The 19,068-nt window shown below is 35.8% G+C and overlaps 1 protein-coding gene across 5 annotated transcripts in view; it reads left to right on the forward strand.

Annotated features, from left to right (window-relative positions):
• The window catches only part of TMEM117 (transmembrane protein 117), a 515,768-nt gene that overhangs the window by 277,626 nt on the left and 219,074 nt on the right, over nucleotides 1–19,068 (forward strand). For 4 of the 5 annotated variants that reach the window (XM_074403160.1, XM_039461745.2, XM_074403163.1 and 1 more), the window contains one exon: nucleotides 10,824–10,923. The exons of the other annotated variant lie outside the window; for it this stretch is intronic. In XM_074403160.1, coding sequence (XP_074259261.1) covers nucleotides 10,824–10,923 — 100 coding nt within the window. The remainder of the gene's footprint in view (nucleotides 1–10,823; nucleotides 10,924–19,068) is intronic. 5 annotated transcript variants of the gene reach the window in all.

Consider the following 19,068-nt stretch of genomic DNA (forward strand, 5'->3'; position numbering starts at 1 on the left):
TAGCAGAGTTGGGCATCATTGTGCATGTCTCCATAAGCTTACCCCAATGGCAGGAGGAAATTACTAGACAGGAGGCACTGAGTGATAGTCCAAGATGGGATCGCCAGCTGTGGGGTGCTATTTTCTTTTCCTTGAAAATTTATGAGTTTACAAGTATCAGGCTCATGGTCTAACACATAGTGAGACATTATAATTATTTGTTTAATGAATAAGTGAAAGTGAATTAAGATAGGTGTCGGGAACCGGTCGGGACGGCACATCTGCCGGGGATCTCTCGACCTGCAAGAGGGTCCCAAAACCTGGAAGAGAGAGTGCGCTTAAAGAAATTAAGACAGACAGAGAGAGCGGGGGTCTGGAGGCCTGAGTAGGCAGTGACTAAACAGCAAATTTATTTTTCAAAAGGCCAGGAATAAATACACTTTCTTTGCTCTGGTTTACGTCATTGCAAGAGGAAATGCAAATCTGTACCTTACATGGCCTATACAATAGAGAAGTCAGATACATAATCAGTGGTTGTAAAAAGTAATAGAATTTCCTGTGGTCACAAAGCTTATTTACATCCAGACATTATTCCTCATGGCTGCAGGTATTTTTGGTTTGATCCTGTTTTAGGACTCATATGTGAAAAGGTTTTCTGGTTTTGCTCATCAGAATATCTTTTAACCAGATTCTCCTTTGTCTGCTCCTGACTCAACTTATCTCAACTCCCCCTATTCAGGAGTCTCTGAGTCAGGGATCAAAGCCATCCGTATAGTGGCATTTGCTTTGCAAATATCCCCACAGTTAAACCATTATCTAGGGTACAAGGCAGTCACACAAGTAAAGAAAAGGTTAAAGCTATTCTTAAAGAAAGAGTCATAAAAGTTAAAAGCAGAAACTGGTTGCTGGTATGGAGTCACTTAGTCTAGCAACACCGCAGAGTTTAGGCCCAAACGATATCGTGGTTGATATTAGAAACTAATCAATCATCTTTCAGTTCCTTCTTTCCAATAGCTCGACTGCCTCCAGCAGGAAACTGTGTCTGGGATCAAGCTCACCATATAGTGAGACCCACGCCTTTTGGGGGTCTCGCACGGGAATGTTCCCCACAATAGGTGTTTATCCGATATAAATCCATATGCTACAAGATGGTTCTTAGGTAAAAAGATAGTCCCTTCTCCTGTCCCCATATCACTGGAACCTACAATTTTTGCAACAGGAACATGGAGTAAATCATTGGGAAATAGTGTTGAGTAGCCACAGGGAAGATAAAAAGAGATGGTTGAATTTATATCCATACGAAGATAGACAAAGAGAAGGAAGAGAAGAAGGAGTAAGGGAAAGAAGAGAAAGAAAAGAAATTGTTACAATTGCTTTGAATCTGAAAATGTTATGGAAAGTATAAGAACAGTCTAATTTTAAGGTGTCTTCATTTTATTACAGACATTGGACAAGTTATAGTTTCTGGCAAATGTTAAAATTATACTTATGTCTCATTGTTTTTGTTCAATTATTTCTTATCTATTTTGACCATTTACAACTATGAACACTTGTCTCCACTGACAGATACCCATTATAATTGAACTTGCTTTTTGTTTACTTGGAATAGCATCAAAATCTTTGCAAAATCTGTAAGTTATTTTATGCTCTTCTAATTAGTTTAGATGGGTGTATCATAATAGAGGGTAAATTAATGAATGCCGTTCTGGCTTAGCTGACAATTCACTTTTACAATAATAAAAATGTATGGTAATGCATTGTGTACATTTTACTTGAATAGTTCTAAACACAATAAATGTTATTTAACATTAAAATGTGACTAAATTAAATATGAAATTACTTTCAGATAATTTGTGACTCTCAGGGTTCCTTTGGGGATTTATTGGGGTTCTCTTAGCAACAATCTCAGGATTTTAAAGCTTGGTTATGTATATATTTTTAAATAACTTTACTAAAGATACATGAAGTATCTTGGTTGTATTTGTTTAATTCATTAGAGGTAAAAGGCAGAACAATTGGGAACATCAAATTATACTGCATATTTCTGGAATGTTTGTGAAGTTTGATAAAAGAAAAAAATTAAACTATGAAAGAAACTTGGGGTGTAACCACAAAAATTCTGTAACTTTAAAGTTTATTTTGAGGCTATGTTGTTTTTAACCTTGTAGACTTCTATATTTTGACTTTAAAGGACAAACAACAAATGTAGTTTTACAGTATCCATTTGAAGGGCAGTGGAATACATTTTCTTTATTTTTTTTTTCACATGGATAAAATAAATGTGTTTTACTATCTAGCTCTGGTATTGTTTGTGCCAGCAAATTGGTACACTAAATTGTATATTGATATGTAATCTCATTTAAGAAATACTTTAAAATAATATGATTAGATTTTCAATATTTTACTTTTGAAATTATTCCACTAACATGTTCAAAGTGAGTAAACTTACAACATGTGTTCTCCATTTTGATTTATTTATATTCTAGCCTCTAGCTTTTTATTCCAGAACAGGTAATAAAAATGATACAATAACAATCTATTCTAACGTTGTTAGAGCATCGTAATTACATGGTGCACAGTTTGTCTTTGATGTTTGCTTTTATTTTATCTTATATTGCAAATCCTTGTTTTTACCTTTTATGCTTTTATACTCATCTTACTTTGGCCCTGATGTCAAATGATTTAAGTAATTAACTACTTAATTCTTTTACATATTTATTGCATTCTAAAAACATACTATACACTGGGCCAAGAATTTCATTTGCCAAAAAAGGACACATGTTTTTACCCTTGATGAAGTGAATCTTGTGGGAAAGAGGGCAATGTAAGAAAATAATTAAAAGTACTCTGGGAAAATTATTTAACATAGAGATATATTCAAAGTATTACGACAACACCAGGGAATCAATAACTTTCAAAAGTAATGGTTGGGGAGGCCTATAATCATGGCGGAAGGCAAGGAGAAGCAGGTCACATCTTACATGGATGATGGCTGGCAAAGAGAGAGTTTGTTCAGGAGAACTCCTCTTTTTAAAACCGTCAGATCTCATGAGACCCACTCACCATTGTGTAAAGAGCACAAGAAAGACCTGCCCCCATGATTCAACTACCTACCACTGGGTACCTCTCACAACATGTGGGAATTGTGGAAGTTACAATCCAAGATGAGATTTGGGTGGGGACACAGCCAAACCATATCACGTGCCTTACCCTGTAACACGGGGGGCCACAATATTATTTTGAAAAATGGAAGCCAGTTGACCAGAGGTTTACCTTTTTGTTTTTTTTGCAGGTGTATTAGGAAATTGTTGTACTAGAAACTTTACATACTTTATATCATGTGTTCCCCAATAAACCCCTGTGAAGGAAAAGCATTTTTACTCCCATGGTATAGATAAGGAAATGGATGATTATCAAGGTTGATCACTTGTCCTAAGTCATGGGGGTATGGGGTGGGTTGCAAGCTTAATATTTCCTGGTTCCAGGACTTCTACTTCTCCAGTATGCCCTATTTCTTCCCTAGAAATCCCCATGGTGTCAATAAATAATCTACAGTAGGGGAAATAGTTACAAAAATAGGAAATTATTACTTTAGTTTCAGATTAGAGATGATTATGGACCGAATTTAGACATCGTTAGTGCTGATGACAGAAAAACAGCATAGATTTGAGAGCCTTTCAGAAGTAACATTAGTGAGTAATCAAATGTTGATAATAAAGGACAGAGAAAATTGATGTAATACTAATGTTTCTGTATACAGCACAAATGAATTCCACTGAATAGACTGAAGTAAAGCAAGGAATGGAAGGAAGAATTGATGTATGCTGGGTGTATTCACAGTGAGGGTGGTCTTGGTTAATGAATACACTGTCTACAGTCTTCTTATATATGTCTTCTTTATAGAACTTAGAGGGAATTAATGGCTAAAGTTGGGAAATTTGAGTTGGACTTTCATCAGTGACCATTGTTAGGTTCCGATGCAATTTTAATCATTACAGGCTACATCTAAAAATTGTCTGCAGCTTTTTTTGACATTACAGGGTATCTTGCCTCGTCACTTCAAACCGTAGGTCTGGTCTAGAAGGTCCTTACACATGTATTGAGCTCCAGCAAAGTATTTTAATTCAAGAACTAGAGATTTTGATCAAAAATACTAAAATGTGGTTATTTGGATAATAGTTGACTAAGGGACTAGAGTCATTAATCTAGTTAATCATTTCATTACAAACACAAAATGATTGAGACAAGGTTAATTTTAAAAATCTAGGTTTAGTTCCTGGCATATTGTAGTGACAGATTTTTATTTTATTGCCTTGAGAGTACTTACAGCTTTTGCTTTGGTTTTAGTGTGTTTAATGCAGGTCTGTACTCATGTAAGTCAACTCCTTGCCCATGATTTACTTGTGTGTGAAGCCCCAATCTTATTTATGATGCCCAAACATGGCTGGGAGAGACAGCTGTGACATTATGAATCTAGCTGGCTGCAGATGGTTTTTCAGTGAAGCATGGATCCATATTGGTTTGATGATCTGTGTGTACTGCCTCCTGTTAAAATTTCGGAGACTCAACCCCTAAATCACCTGGCATTGACTACAATCACTTATGTATGAGTAATAGACAGAAGTGAACTGGAACTTTTGTTGCTAGTGATCAAGACCCTTACTGTAAGACCAGTTCACTATATTATAGTTTTATTGACTATTTCGTTCATGTTAGAGTCTCTTTAGTTTAGTCATTTTGCAACAGGTTTTAATAGCCTTGGTATCTCATGTTGTCAAGATGTTATGATAATTAACCTTTTCCAGATCTTGTATATTGAAGTCTCCACATGTTGGTTATAGATTAGACAGTTAAGGTTTAAATCTCAAGGAAAAAATAATTGAAGTTAGAGACTGAGAAAGAATTTATTTAGGATCTTAAAAATCTATACTTGTGATTATAGTTACTTAGAAGCCTAGTAGAACTACAAGATTTTCTAGATAGTGGAAAAAGAAAACAGATAAAGCATAAAAGAAAACAAAGGATGAGTGAGCAGTTAAAATAATCAGCGAATGCACCAAACAAAATAACTGTAATTGTGCCTCTTAGCAAATAAAATTTACTTCTGAATTACTTGTCCAAATCATTAGCTATATGAAACCCCAAAATTTCACTTTTCTAGAGTGTGATGTGGTATTCAAACTGGCTAAAATTGCTGATATAAATATATGCCTGTCTTGTTCTTTACAACCCAACAAGGAAGTCTTATTTTTTTTAAATTAATTAATTTTTTATTATTTTTATTTTTTTAATTGCATTTTAGGTTTTGGGGTACATGTGAAGAACATGCAAGATTGTTGCATAGGTACACATATGGCAGTGTGATTTGCTGCCTTCCTTCCCTTCACCTATATCTGGCATTTCTCCCCATGCTATATTTCCCCAACTCCCCACCCCCCACGCTGTCCCTCACTTATTTCCCGCCAACAGGCTCCAGTGTGTGATGCTCCCCTCCCTGTGTCCATGTGTTCATTGTTCAACACCCGTCTATGAGTGAGAACATGTGGTGTTTGATTTTCTGTTCTTGTGTCAGTTTGCTGAGAATGATGGTTTCCAGGTTCATCCATGTCCCTATAAAGGACACGTTTCTGATGGCTGCATAATATTCCATGGTGTATATGTGCCACATTTTCCCTGTCTAGTCTATTATCAATGGGCATTTGGATTGGTTCTAGGTCTTTGCTATTGTAAACAGTGCTGCAATGAACATTCATATGCATATGTCCTTATAGTAGAATGATTTATAATCCTTTGGATATATACCCAGTAATGGGATTGCTGGGTCAAATGGAATTTCTATTTCTAGGTTCTTGAGGAATCGCCACACTGTCTTCCACAATGGTTGAACTAATTTACACTCCCATCAACAGTGTAAAAGTGTTCCTATTTCTCCACATCCTCTCCAGCATCTGTTGTCTCCAGATTTTTTAATGATTGCCATCTAACTGGTGTGAGATGGTATCTCAATGTAGTTTTGATTTGCATTTCTCTAATGACCAGTGATGATGAGCATTTTTTCATATGTTTGTTGGCCTCCTGTATGTCTTCTTTTGTAAAGTGTTCATATCCTTCGCCCACTTTTGAATGGGCTTTTGTTTTTATCTTGTAAGTCAGTTTTAGTTCTTTGTAAATTCTGGATATCAGCCCCTTGTCAGATGGGTAGACTGCAAAATTTTTTTCCCATTCTGTTGGTTTTTGATTCACTCTAATGACTGTTTCTTTTGCCATGCAGAAGCTGTGGAGTTTGATTAGGTCCCATTTGTCTGTTTTGGCTTTTGTTGCCATTGCTTTTGGCGTTTTGGTCATGAAGTCCTTGCCTATGCCTATGTCCTGAATGGTTTTGCCTAGATTTTTTTCTAGGGTTTTTATGGTGTTAGGTCTTATGTTTAAGTCTTGAATCCATCTGGAGTTAATTTTAATGTAAGGTGTCAGGAAGGAGTCCAGTTTCTGCTTTCTGCACATGGCTAGCCAGTTTTCCCAACACCATTTATTAAACAGAGAATCCTTTCCCCACTGCTTGTTTTTGTCAGGTTTGTCAAAGATCGGATGGTTGGAGGTATGTTGTGTTGCCTTTGAGGCCTCTGTTCTGTTCCATTGGTCTATATCTCTGTTTTGGTACCAGTACCATGCTGTTTTGATTACTGTAGGCTTGTAGTATAGTTTGAAGTCCAGTAGTGTGATGCCTCCTACTTTGTTCTTTTTGCTTAGAATTGACCTGGCTCTGTGGGATCTCTTTTTGTTTCATATGAAGTTTAAGGTGTTTTTTTCCAGTTCTGTGAAGAAGGTCATTGGTAGCTTGATGGGGATAGCATTGAATCTATAAATTACTTTGGGCAGTATGGTCATTTTCATGATATTGATTCTTCCTAACCATGAACATGGAATGTTTCTCCATCTGTTTGTGTCCTCTCTTATTTCGTTGAGCAGTGGCTTGTAGTTCTCCTTGAAGAGGTCCTTTACGTTCCTTGTTAGTTGTATTCCTGGGTATTTTATTCTCTTTGTAGCAATTGTGAATGGCAGTTCATTCTTGATTTGGCTCTTTTTAGCCAAAGAGGAAGTCTTGTTAAATGTTAATGGATATGCACATGAGTGAAATAGTAGCTGAAAATTTTTATGACAGGTCTTCTATTGGTAACTCTTCTTCATATTTATCCAGAGCAGCAAAAATAGAAATAACTACTAAATAATGACTATTCTTTATATATTACTCTCCATTTTTAAATTATAGTAATTATTTCATAAATTGTAAGTACTACCTCATCTGCATTGTTATAGCATCTAGCACATATATGTCCACAGCCACAGACAGGGATACTTTATTTTGTGCTGATATATTATTCTGGGTGAATATGGGACAGCTATCTTGCAGTCAAGAAACTATAAATGTCATTGGAGAGATAAAGTGAACACACAGAACAGTTTTTAAGAGTTTTTAGTATCTTCCTCCATGGAAGTTTTTCATGATTCAATCTCATTTTATGGCTGTTTATAGGATGTAATGCCTGGAGATATACTCATGTCCTAAGTATGAAGGATTTGGATCACTTTATTAAATCATAATTTAAACAAATATTTATTAATTCTCCTCTGGACAATCAACAGTAGACAAGATAGCCAGAATAGTTTCCTGTCCTGGACCTTATATCTAGTTTTTTCTCTTGGTTTTCAGTGATATGAGCTTGTTTCTTGACATCCTAGTTATTTTTGAATGATGGAAAGATATTATGTATAAAAGTGTGTAGAGGATAAAACAAAAAATTTTCCCCAAAAGGTTTACTTTTTTATCTGTTAGGTGGAAAGTGTAGAAGCTGATCACCAAACTCTGGTCATAGAACAGACTGGGCAAGGGCTGGTTTACACTTTCATCAAGGATTCCTCCATCTCTAGTTTTTGGTAGCCCTCCAGAGGGCTGTATTCTCTTGGACCACATTCTCTGGCTGGTTCTGAACTCGAATAGAGTCCTCAGCATGAGGAAGTTGCCAAACCTCCTTAATGCTTTTTAGAAATTTTACTTAGTCTTATAATATCCTCCTGTACATGTTCAGAATTTGGCAAATGTCTTGAAAGGCAACCAACTGTGTTTCATCCTGTCTTCTGGGCTTTTACTTCCTCGCTAGGATCTTGGCTCCTTAGGTTTCCAATGCTGTCTCTTCAGCTCACTGAGACTGCCCATTGCAAAGAGCAAAACCCAGGCTCTCATCCTCTTTCTTTGCATGCAGAGTCAGCAAACATGCCCAGAGAAAATACAGCTAACTTCTCCATGGTTCTAACTTTCCACTATTTTCTCTAACCTGGTATCTTGATTTTTCTAGTTTTCATTGCTTCATAAACTCTCTGATGCTATTAAGATTTTTGAGTGATTTTTGTATTTTTTATGATGAAAACATATCAAAATAAAGTTTAATTTTTTGATTATTTGAACAATGCTAACACTTTTGATGGACATATATTCAAATTATATGTACATCTACAGTAACACCACTTCATTAAAACTCGTGTTGTTAATAACTTCTACGATACCAAATTTGTGACATTTTTTGCACTTTTCAAAAACTTTTATTTTAAATTCAGGAGTGCATGTGCAGTTTTCTTATATAGATAAACTCGTGTCATAGGGGTTTGTTGTACAGGTTGTTTCATCACGCAGATATTAAGCCTAGTACCCATTAGTTATTTTTCCTGTTCCTCTCTCTCTTCCCACTCTTTTCCCTATGGAAAGCCCCAGAGTGTGGTGGTATTTTTTTGTTTTTCAGTTCTTAGCTGGATGGTTGATCTGTTCCAAGTGTATCCAGCTGCCTGTCTCTATTTTTAGATACTAAAATAAAAGAATGATACCTTCTTTTATATACATCTTTGCAATTACAGGGCATATACCCTAAAATTTCCTCTCTATCCAAGATGTTCTGGAACTAATTGGAAAAGTGGACAGGTGGATGATTGGACAAGTTCTTCAAATTAGGTATCATTGGAAGAACTGGGCAATTACCAGAGCTAATCCTCTATAGTAATGTTGAGTTCACTGCCCAAGAGCTGTTCGATGACAGTGGTACTGAATGGTGCTACACCAAGTTGTCCAAGGGAATAACTTGGGAGCTTTCAAGTAGAAGCTCTTTGATTGGTGAACTCAACATGAATTCAAACTCAAGAATTGATGGATGCTCTGGAAAGCTAAAGGTTCTGCATGCTGTTCTTGACTTATGATTTATCTTAAATAAAAATAAACCTTAATTTTCATTGTCTACCAAGCTACTTGTGGAGAGAGTAGATATTCATTGTGTTTTATATCTCCACTAACACTTATACGAAGGTGTAGCTTACTGTTTAAATTTCTAGGTTTGTGAGTCAATCAACTTTAGATTTAAATCCTATCCATTTTCCAAATGCTATACCTTGAGTGAGTTGCAAAAACTCTCTAAATCTCAATTTCATATTGTGAATTGGGAATAATAATACATTTTATTGTACCAGTGTGAGAGTTGATTTATACACTGTATTTAAAGTGGTAATAACTATCTTTGGCACCTTATAAGCATACAGTTCATGGTAGCTATAAATTTTGGGCTACTATGAAAATCCATGGAATTGGAGATCCAGAATTTTGGGGTTACTCCTTAAAATATTTACACAGACCCTCCAAGATAGGTGAATGAAGTTTGTTGAAAAAGTCTATGTTAAGAATTTTAAAGTTTGCTTTTGTTGTTAAATAAAACTAGTTAAATATGTTTATTTTACAGATAAGAGAACCATGTGAAATAATTCCAGGAAAGAAAAAACTGAATTGGAGACAGTTTACATCTCATTAACTTCAAAAACTTGTTTCTTCATAATTTCAGTAGATAGATAATGAACAATCATTATCCATTTTAAAATTAATTTAAGAATTAAATTTTACCAATACTCTAAATTGTACAGATATTATTATATGTAAGAAAAGGAGCAAAACTTAAGATAAAAATATCCAAGTGAACAAAAACTTAAGAGTGAAATAAAAACTAAAAGAGAGAGAGATATTTGACACCTAGCTACCATTCATTAGTCCTATGATATGAATAGGGCAAGTTATGTGATCTCTCTGAGTCCCAGCTTTCTCAGAGAAATTGCAATATAGAAAAATAATAATTAGGGTTTTCTTGAATATTAAATTAAAAAGTGGAAATGAAAATGCCTAATGAACAATAGGCATAGTCTTAATACTAGTATTTAATGATCAGTGGAAATAGGAATTAGTCATACAAAAAGTAAATGGTACCATTAAATGTTTTTATTTCAGTATTTAAATCACACATATTTGGATCAAATTTCATACTGCTTTATTATGGGTGGAAATTCTTCTTAAATCTTGATGTCATTCTGAACATTATTCAGGTTTGATGTTATATCTAAAGCCTAATCCCAGCATTTTTCCAATTGTTCTGATTTGATGGAACTGAAGGAAAGTTAGCTCTTCTCTCCTCTTTCAAGTTATTCCTATCTAGGAATTATTTCTGCTCTGCTCATACTTGAGTGATCATGCAATAATACCTTTGCTGAGTATTTCTGTTGGACTGTCATTAGTCATACAGCTCGAATATGAAATGTAGATGGTAATTGGTTGAGCCACATTTAGTCTTCAAGTGTAATTGAAAGTGACCCAGACATCCTGAGAGCTCTTCTCAGACTTTCAGATTTGTAAGCATATGTGATAGGACAAGAGCAAGACAGCTTGTCGAGAGTGGGAGAAGTCCCTTTGCCTGTTGCTGAACCAGAAAACTTGAACTGTATGACTCTCTGAGTCCGGACAATGTCTTGTGTGTTTTTTTCCACAGAGCATATATCATTACAGACTATATGGGCATCCGAAATGAAAGTTTCATGAAATTAGCTGCAGTAGGGACCTGGATGGGGGACTTTGTCACAGCTTGGATGGTAAGAAAATTTTAACTTCACCCATTTCAAACATCAGACAGAAGACATGTTTACAATGTTGGACAGACACTGCTTTTGATGGTGCAGAGTAAAATAATTACTTCTTTTCAAGTGAAACAAATTTATGAGTAAAGATAATTCCAGAGATTATATGCAATATCTGTGGAACTCAGAAAAAAATCAGTGTAATTAGAATATAAGTAATGGCCTACCAGAATATGTCCATCCATCCATCCATCCATCCATCCATCTATCTATCTACCTATCTATCTAAACACACATGTATGTTTGAGCATATAAACATATGCAGTCATAGCATTAATAGAAGTTCTCCCTGTGAAGTTATAAATAATTTTGTTTGTCTAAATAATTTCGGCCTTTATTTTTCTAGGCATGTACAATTTTCAGGTAAGGAATACGGTCTGGCCTGTCTTAGAAGACTGTATGAAATATTTTCTAATAATTTAATAAATATTTTTCTACATTTATTTTCCTAATTGAAACTACTAATATGATGGTAACTGAGTTCTGGGTATTTATTATCTCTTTTAATTTCTTTTGTATATTATTAGTCTTTGTTATTATAAACCTGGCACAAACAAGCATGTCTCCTGCTGAGCTCATCTATCAAGAAAGTATCTTCTGTTTTTAATCGTTGGGTTAAAAACTTAAATATAGCATGTTGCTAAAAGGCTCTGGCTTCTGTAAATTTATGAGAGACTTATGAAATGCAAAGAGTATAACTCCCATAAAAATGGAGCACTTCGTTAACACCGTTCATAAATGCAGTTGATTCTAATTATCTTTGTCAGTCAATTCACTTGAAAATGAGGAGATAAACCAAAGGGCAGGTAATGCCTGACCCAAGCAAGACTAGGCATGGACATACCCCTGCAGAAACATCCAAGATATTGTAGGTAGATTGTTGCCAAAGAGTTCCTGCCATTTCTGTTGATTGCTTCTTGCCTAGAACAGGTGCTTTCTGGGAACAGGAAGCAGTTGTAGCATAACTGTTCCTACTCAGCATCCAGGAAGAGTATCAGGTAACCATGAAAGGGTTTGTACAGCCTGCTTTTGAACCTCCATCTACCTCTGTTGATTTTTAGAATGCTAACAGAACAGATTCCTACATGTATCCTATTCCATTAACTTTAAAATGTAAACTTGAAAAATGATTTATTTGTAATCTCTAAAAATAGAAATTAGATTAAGTCCGACATTGCGACTAGGCTGCCTCTTGCCAAAAATTTCTGTTTTCCATTGGAAAAAGCTTTTTAGAAGGAGATACATAAACTTTGAAACACGTAATTTCCTTGAAATTTGAGGGGATGTTTTAAAAATTTTATGACAAATCTGCTTAAGAAGATGGAAAAGCTAACTAGATTAAGAGTTCAGGAACTGGAATTCTTTGACCTGACCACGTAGTGTTTGACCTTCCACAAATAATAAGCAGTTCTCTGAGGCTCAGTTTGCAGATTTCTCAAATAGGATTAATAGTTCCTCCCTCTGTTGCATATTTTCTGTAAATCTTAAATGTGTGGCCCTATGATATGACTTCAAATGCTCAAGTATAAGGTAGACATAAGTGCTTCCTTGTGCACATTGCGGGCCCCCTCATCCCCTTAGCTGGGCTCAGTCCCTTGAGGTGATGGCAAGAGCAAGTCATTGATCCAGACTTCAGGATGCCTGGACTTCCTGAGCCCCATGAGTGTGAGCAGCCCACTTTCTCCCAGGCTCGGGGTCCAGAGTGCCTGGAGTTTCTTTCAATCGCCAATGCTGCAGTAGACTAAGATGTTACGATACATTGCTTCCTGACTTTTCTCTCACATTGAGCCTGACAACAGTTAGAAGAGAAACAATGAACCAGCAGGACCCAGGAGCTCACTCTGGAGTTTTCGAGCTCATGTCAGCCATTTATTACAGAAATCATTTTCTTTTCCACGGTAACAGCATTGTTTGTTTATAATCCAATTCTTTCTAATTCCTACCCAGCCATTTCCTCAAGATGATGCTCTCTATACCATATACAGCTCTGCCCCTGTTTACTGGTCATTATTATCATTTTTTTTAATTAGTATTTTTTCCTTTTTAACTGTAAGGAGGGGTCCAATTGCTACAGCAGCCTTAGGAGGAAACGGCATGGTGCAGTTTTGACCAAAGCCCTTTAATCCTACCCTTCCTGGTTGGATTTCTACTGTGCACCTGTCCTCCCTTCTCACCTGGCAAAGGGGAGTACAAAGAATTCTGCAGTTCATCCTGTGATCTTTGTCTCTTTCCAAGGGCTGGATGACCTTCACAGTTTCTTCTAACTTTACTATTTTAGTGCCTTCTGTTTCTACTACCTAACCTGATTACCTTTTTCTATACAAAAGATTACTGCTACATCATAGAACTAAGACTGGATTGAGAGTCAAGAAAACCGTGTTCTAGGTTGAACCCCACAATGTGATCTTAAGTCATCTAGCCCCCTGGGGCCTTTCTGTAACCTGGAGGAGAATTCAAAGTCTCTTTATGTTATGTTATGAGAAACATTGACCTTTACCCATCAGACACAGAGACAGAAATAGCAAAGGAAATACCAAGCACTCCTGATTTTAAAGTACAGTCACACAGGGAAGATTTCCAGAGCACATCATTTCTATTCCCATTTCTATTCACTGAGTGGGCAGTAAGTTTCTATATACATATTTATATGTTTACATATGTGTATATTGATAACATTTTAAAACATAATTTTTTTTTCCTCATGAGAGCAGTCTAAGGTAGCCTTGACCTTCATCTGTCTGTAGAATTATCATTCTGAAATAAATATCAATGATGAAGGTGACTATCATGGAAAGGCAACTGTTTACATTAACTATCAAAATGTGTCTTTTATGTATACCTGAAATGGGGAATTTTTCTTTATGGAAATAATTCAAAACTTTTTTCATGGTTTTAAAAGTCACGTAAATACTGATGTGATCCAAAGATAAGGAAGGTGTCAATCAATGTTAGAAGTATCTTTGGCCCTCACGTTACAGAGCATCAAGCTCTACTGGGTCCAATTTTCTAGGAAGTTCTGACTTTTCCTAGCTCTGTGCTACTCCCCATGCAGAGGACAAGACATATTTAAGTTAGGGTTAAGGGTACTAATTCTTTTGTCAAATAGGTTTTTAAAATAGGTTAGTATGTAAGAAATACATAAAGTGCTGAGCCATGTAATCCCGCATTGAGCTGGGTCTTTGCAATGGGCAGGAGCAGAGAAAAGCTCTGTCATGAAGATGTAAATAAAACAACATGGCGTGTCTCATGAGACATCATTTCCAGGTATCCACCAATGTGCTCATGCATTGTGCCATTAAGTGAGATGCTGGAGGAGAGTCGGCCAGTTTCATATCCCATTACCCAAATTTTTCCTTTGCTGCTTCAGCTTCTGATGAGGTTCAAGGTGGCAGGGGATTCTGAGGACATCATGATGGCATTTGTTTCTGCCCCTAATTTAATACCAGAGAGAAGAAGCACTTCCTGTTGATCTATACCTAATCATCCCCTATTCTAGCCCCTGGTATATCCTGTTCTATTTGTTTCCCTCTTACAGCAGTAAATGGTGTGACTCACAATAGAATCAGGTTGTCAGACTCTAGGTTTGAGATTCTTGTTGGGATGAGGGGTACAGACAAGGTGAAATTGAGCCATGACCTAAGAAAACAATTTTTGGCTGGGCATGGTGGCTTACGCCTGTAATCCCAGAACTTTGGGAGGTCGAGACAGGTGGATCACTTGAGGTCAGAAGCTGAAGACCAGCCTGGCCACATGGTAAAACCCCATCTCTACTAAAAATACAAAAAATTAGTCTGGTGTGGGGGTATGTGCCTCTAATCCCAGCTATTTGGGAGGCTGAGGCAGAAGAATGGCTTGAACCTGGGAGGCAGAAGTTGCAGTGAGCCGAGATTGTGCCACTGCACTCCAGCCTGGGAGATAGAGCAAGATTCTGTCTCAAAAACAAACAAAACAACAACAACAACAACAACAACAACAACAACCCAAAACAACTCTGTTAGTCAATACTGAAGTCCTCACAAAGCATCCTTCGTCCTAAAAACCGTATACTATGTATATCAACTAATAGTTACAGGACATTGCTTGGCTTTAACATATTAGCCCTAGGATGATCTGTGGGAATTTATATATATGTGCCACTACTAGCAAAGGCTTTACCAGGAAGTGATATCATAGACACATAAAACAATTCAGTTGTTTGCCAGTTGGCTTTACTTTTGTTTAAGACATTTGTAGTGACCGTGTGTGGTTTTAGTGCACTTTTTTTTTCCCTTGAAACGTGGAGTTTCATTAGAGCCAGACAAGCTTAACCATTAAAAATGCTTTTGGATTAATAAAACATAGCCTTTGTGGTTGGAGTATAGTAAGAAATAAGTTGTAATTTTGCTTAATTATTTCTCTCTATCGAGGCTCTACCAAGGATATGATTTTAGAAAAAAAAGGTGTTTTTTAGAAATATATTTTACTTTTCTATTTTAGCTGTGCCTATTTTATGTAGAAGTACTACAATATCTATTTAAATATTTGGGTGACAAATTTTGTTTTCTTATTTTTCACGTACTTTGTATTTTTTTCAGAGAGATTTTATAATTAATATTTATACTGCTATTAGCTTTGCTTCAAAAAACTGCTTATACTAGTTAAGAGGAAAAGTTGAAAACTCTTCCTTACTTGACTAGAAGCTTCTTGAGGGGAGTTGCAATGTCAATAGTGTTTATAATTATATTCCTAATACCCAACAGAGAACCAGGCATAAAATAGGTGCTCAATAAATAATTATTTAAAGGATAGATTATAACAGTACATAAGCGCTGTTTCATTTCTTTTATCTAGTTCAGTTTTGTGACTTATAATTGAAAATGAGCATTCTAGAATCCTAGAAAGGTGGAGGGAGGTCAGCTATATTGTTTAGGGTATCAAATATATTAACTCTGCTTTGCTCCTCTCCCTGCCCCGCCTCAACCAGGCTATGCACCTCTTCAAACTAAATTTGTTTCCAGAACTACAAGGACACATGCTTGTGAACACTCTTGAATGGGAGTGATTAATTGCCAGTGTAATTCTCCCAAAATGATGATGTAATTCTTGAGTATAAATGGCAAAGTGTATAAAGAAAAGACTGAGCTCTGCAGATTCTGCCAGTGCATTCTTTGAATGGTTGTTACTGCTCTCAGTGGCACTGTGTTGCTCCCAGCTCTGGGGTAGAAGGAAGCTGGGTTGAGATATGTCCCTTCAGTCATGTGAGCAAGGAGAGATTACTACATAAGACAGAAAATTGGTTAAACTTCAGTGGACAGACAGAGAGAATTAAAGAATGGTATATACTTGAGAGTAATACCATTACATCAAGGGTTAATGTTTATTTACAATTCTAGAGCAGAATAGAGGGAGGAAATATTTCTGTAGTGTTTGAGCATAAAGTATTTCTTCTAGCTTAAATGTAGATATTATGAAATAAAATTTATAAGTATATAAATGTACAACCTACAGTGTGGTATTTTTTAAAATTGTCATTTTATGCTTATTGCACACTTATTTAAGAAAGTAGTTTGTGTTTTCAGTTTATCAAGTTAAAAATAGTTGAGTTCAAAGTATTATAGTTTATACATGTCGCTATTTTGTGGACGATTCTGCAAACACTAAGTTGGTGCATGAACCATAACCTGGAATACAACCAACAATACTAGCTCGTTATTCCATCTGGAATTGAGCTTGACAATTCATATTATGATCAGTGCCAATTTTCTAATTATTTCTCTTCTACTGATGTTTCAGAATGACAGAATAAAAAGCGTAATTTAATTTCATTTAACACTTGAAATAAAGTAGCAATAACAGCTTTATTGAACTTCATAATAGAAAAAAATTAAACTATGAAACTTGTAATAGAAGGCCAGGGTTAGCAAACTCACTGAACACATGTATATAACAAATGGAAGGGTGCAAACCAGATATATAGCCATGGGAGCTGCACCTAAAAGCCAAACATTCCTCTGGGTCTTTCTCTTTTGCTTTCTCTCTCTACCTGTTCCTTGGGACCGCTTTGAACTCTACCTACCCCTGATCAGTTAACCTCAGGTTTGGTACATTTGTATGTTCCATTTCATTACTTACAGAGTGAAAATGCAAACGGGACCAAGCATTCATTAATATACTATCTTTCTCTAAAGATTTTATGTTATGTGAGGTTCTCCAAGAAAAAAACCATGCATCAGGGATTTAGGGGCACAAGATTTAAAGAGGAAGTCCTCTTGGGGAATCTGTAAGAAATCAGAGAAACAGGAAAGAGAAAGAGAAGGAGGTAAGCAAAGATATACTTACATGGTGTCACATAAAGTCTGCCCTCAGCCTGATCCCCCGGGCCTGTGCTTTTGGGGAATGGAGTGCTCCAGTAGGTCAAGAGGATGTGAGTGGGGCACCAATGTGGACCACCAAACAGAAGAAACCGAAGGACAGCAGATTTAGTAGCACCCATAACTACCAAAAAAACACATCAGTTTGTTTGATCATTTGATTGAAGCGAAGAGCATAAAAGAGAAATTCTTTTTCATTTTTCCTTTTCATTCATTAAGAAGTTTAGAGGGAAGTAAATGTGGTCATTTTGCTTTTGCATGTATAAATATTTTAATGTCTCTATAAATATTTTAGCTTTGTGTTTCACGTTCCTTCAAAATAAGTGCCCCCTAAAAAATTAATAAGGCAGGAAAGTCTAACTTCCTGTGTTCAGATATCATCTGAAGATATCATGATCAAGAGTCTTTAATTTTTAGGACTTTCAAAATTAGAAAATTACAAATAGAATATGACATGGAATAAAAAAGGTTTTGTAGGTAAGAAAGGTTGTACTATAATGTACAGCTATTTAAGAACAGAAGCACAAATTCTGGCTTTCACTGTAAGTCTCCTAATGTCAATGCCCATCAAAATATCAAATAATTTCATAGTATGTGCTTGGTATATTATATGCAATTTATACTCATTTATGGAAAATTTATGGAATCTAAATTTGATATTCATATTCACTAACAATATGAAAGGCACCTAGGAAAATTCACCTAGGTATTGAATTGAACTGCATTAAGATATGAAAGAAACTCAGGGTAACTCTTATAGAAGACATTCCCACTAACGACAGGGGATACTCACTTTTCATCTTTTTAATTCCCAACTAAGTTTCAGCTTCTTCCAATTCCATTATACTTTGTTTCACTTAGCTTATACTTCCTCTAAGGTGGGTTCCTCCTTTGTCCACATATTCTTTACGATTTCTCTAACATAATGTTCCACACCTTTTAAAGCACTATTTATCTATCATTTACCCGAAGAAGTTTGAATAAAACCCAGGAGGCATTGATACTTTATTTTTGCCTCTTTGAAAGTCAGTGATACAATGAAATGAGGGCTGACTGTTAATACAGGCTCATATTAGAACTTGAAAAAAGAAGCTATGTGCTTTTTTATAGCACGTTTAGAAGCAGCTGATGGCTCCCTTATCATTTCTTTCACCTTTTATTTAGTGCCTCCTGTGGCCCAAGAACTATTCTAAATATGCGTATTTAGAATAATGTTTATATATAATTATATATTATATATACTTGAGTAGTGAATACACACACACACACACACACGTACATATTTTAGAATCATATTTTTAGAATCATTGTTTTTTAGTTAACACCTCCTGGGCCCGCAGGAGGTGTTAACTAAAAAATAAAAGAAATAATCAGGGGAGTCATTCAGCTACTTCTAGAACTACTACAAAAGAAGCACATAGCATCCTTTTTCAAGTTCTAAACTCAGCTAATATTAATGAGTACTCATTTTATTGTATCATTAACTTTATATCAGATACATACTCATTTTCCGTTCGTAAAAACCCTGAAACAGGTGGAGATAATGAAGCTTAGAGAGATTAAGTGTCTTGCCCTTGCCCAAGATCACACAGACATGGCAGTATGAATGGCAGAACTTGGAATATAACCCAGGCGATCTGGTTCCAAAGTTTTCATTGCTTTCACATACTATAGTATTCTGACAAACTGAATAATTTTCTTGCAAGTATTTAATTGTAGATCTTAATCCAATATGGCATATAGACATATA

This window comes from Saimiri boliviensis, chromosome 7 (genome assembly GCF_048565385.1).
Source record: "Saimiri boliviensis isolate mSaiBol1 chromosome 7, mSaiBol1.pri, whole genome shotgun sequence".
NCBI lineage: Eukaryota > Metazoa > Chordata > Mammalia > Primates > Cebidae > Saimiri > Saimiri boliviensis.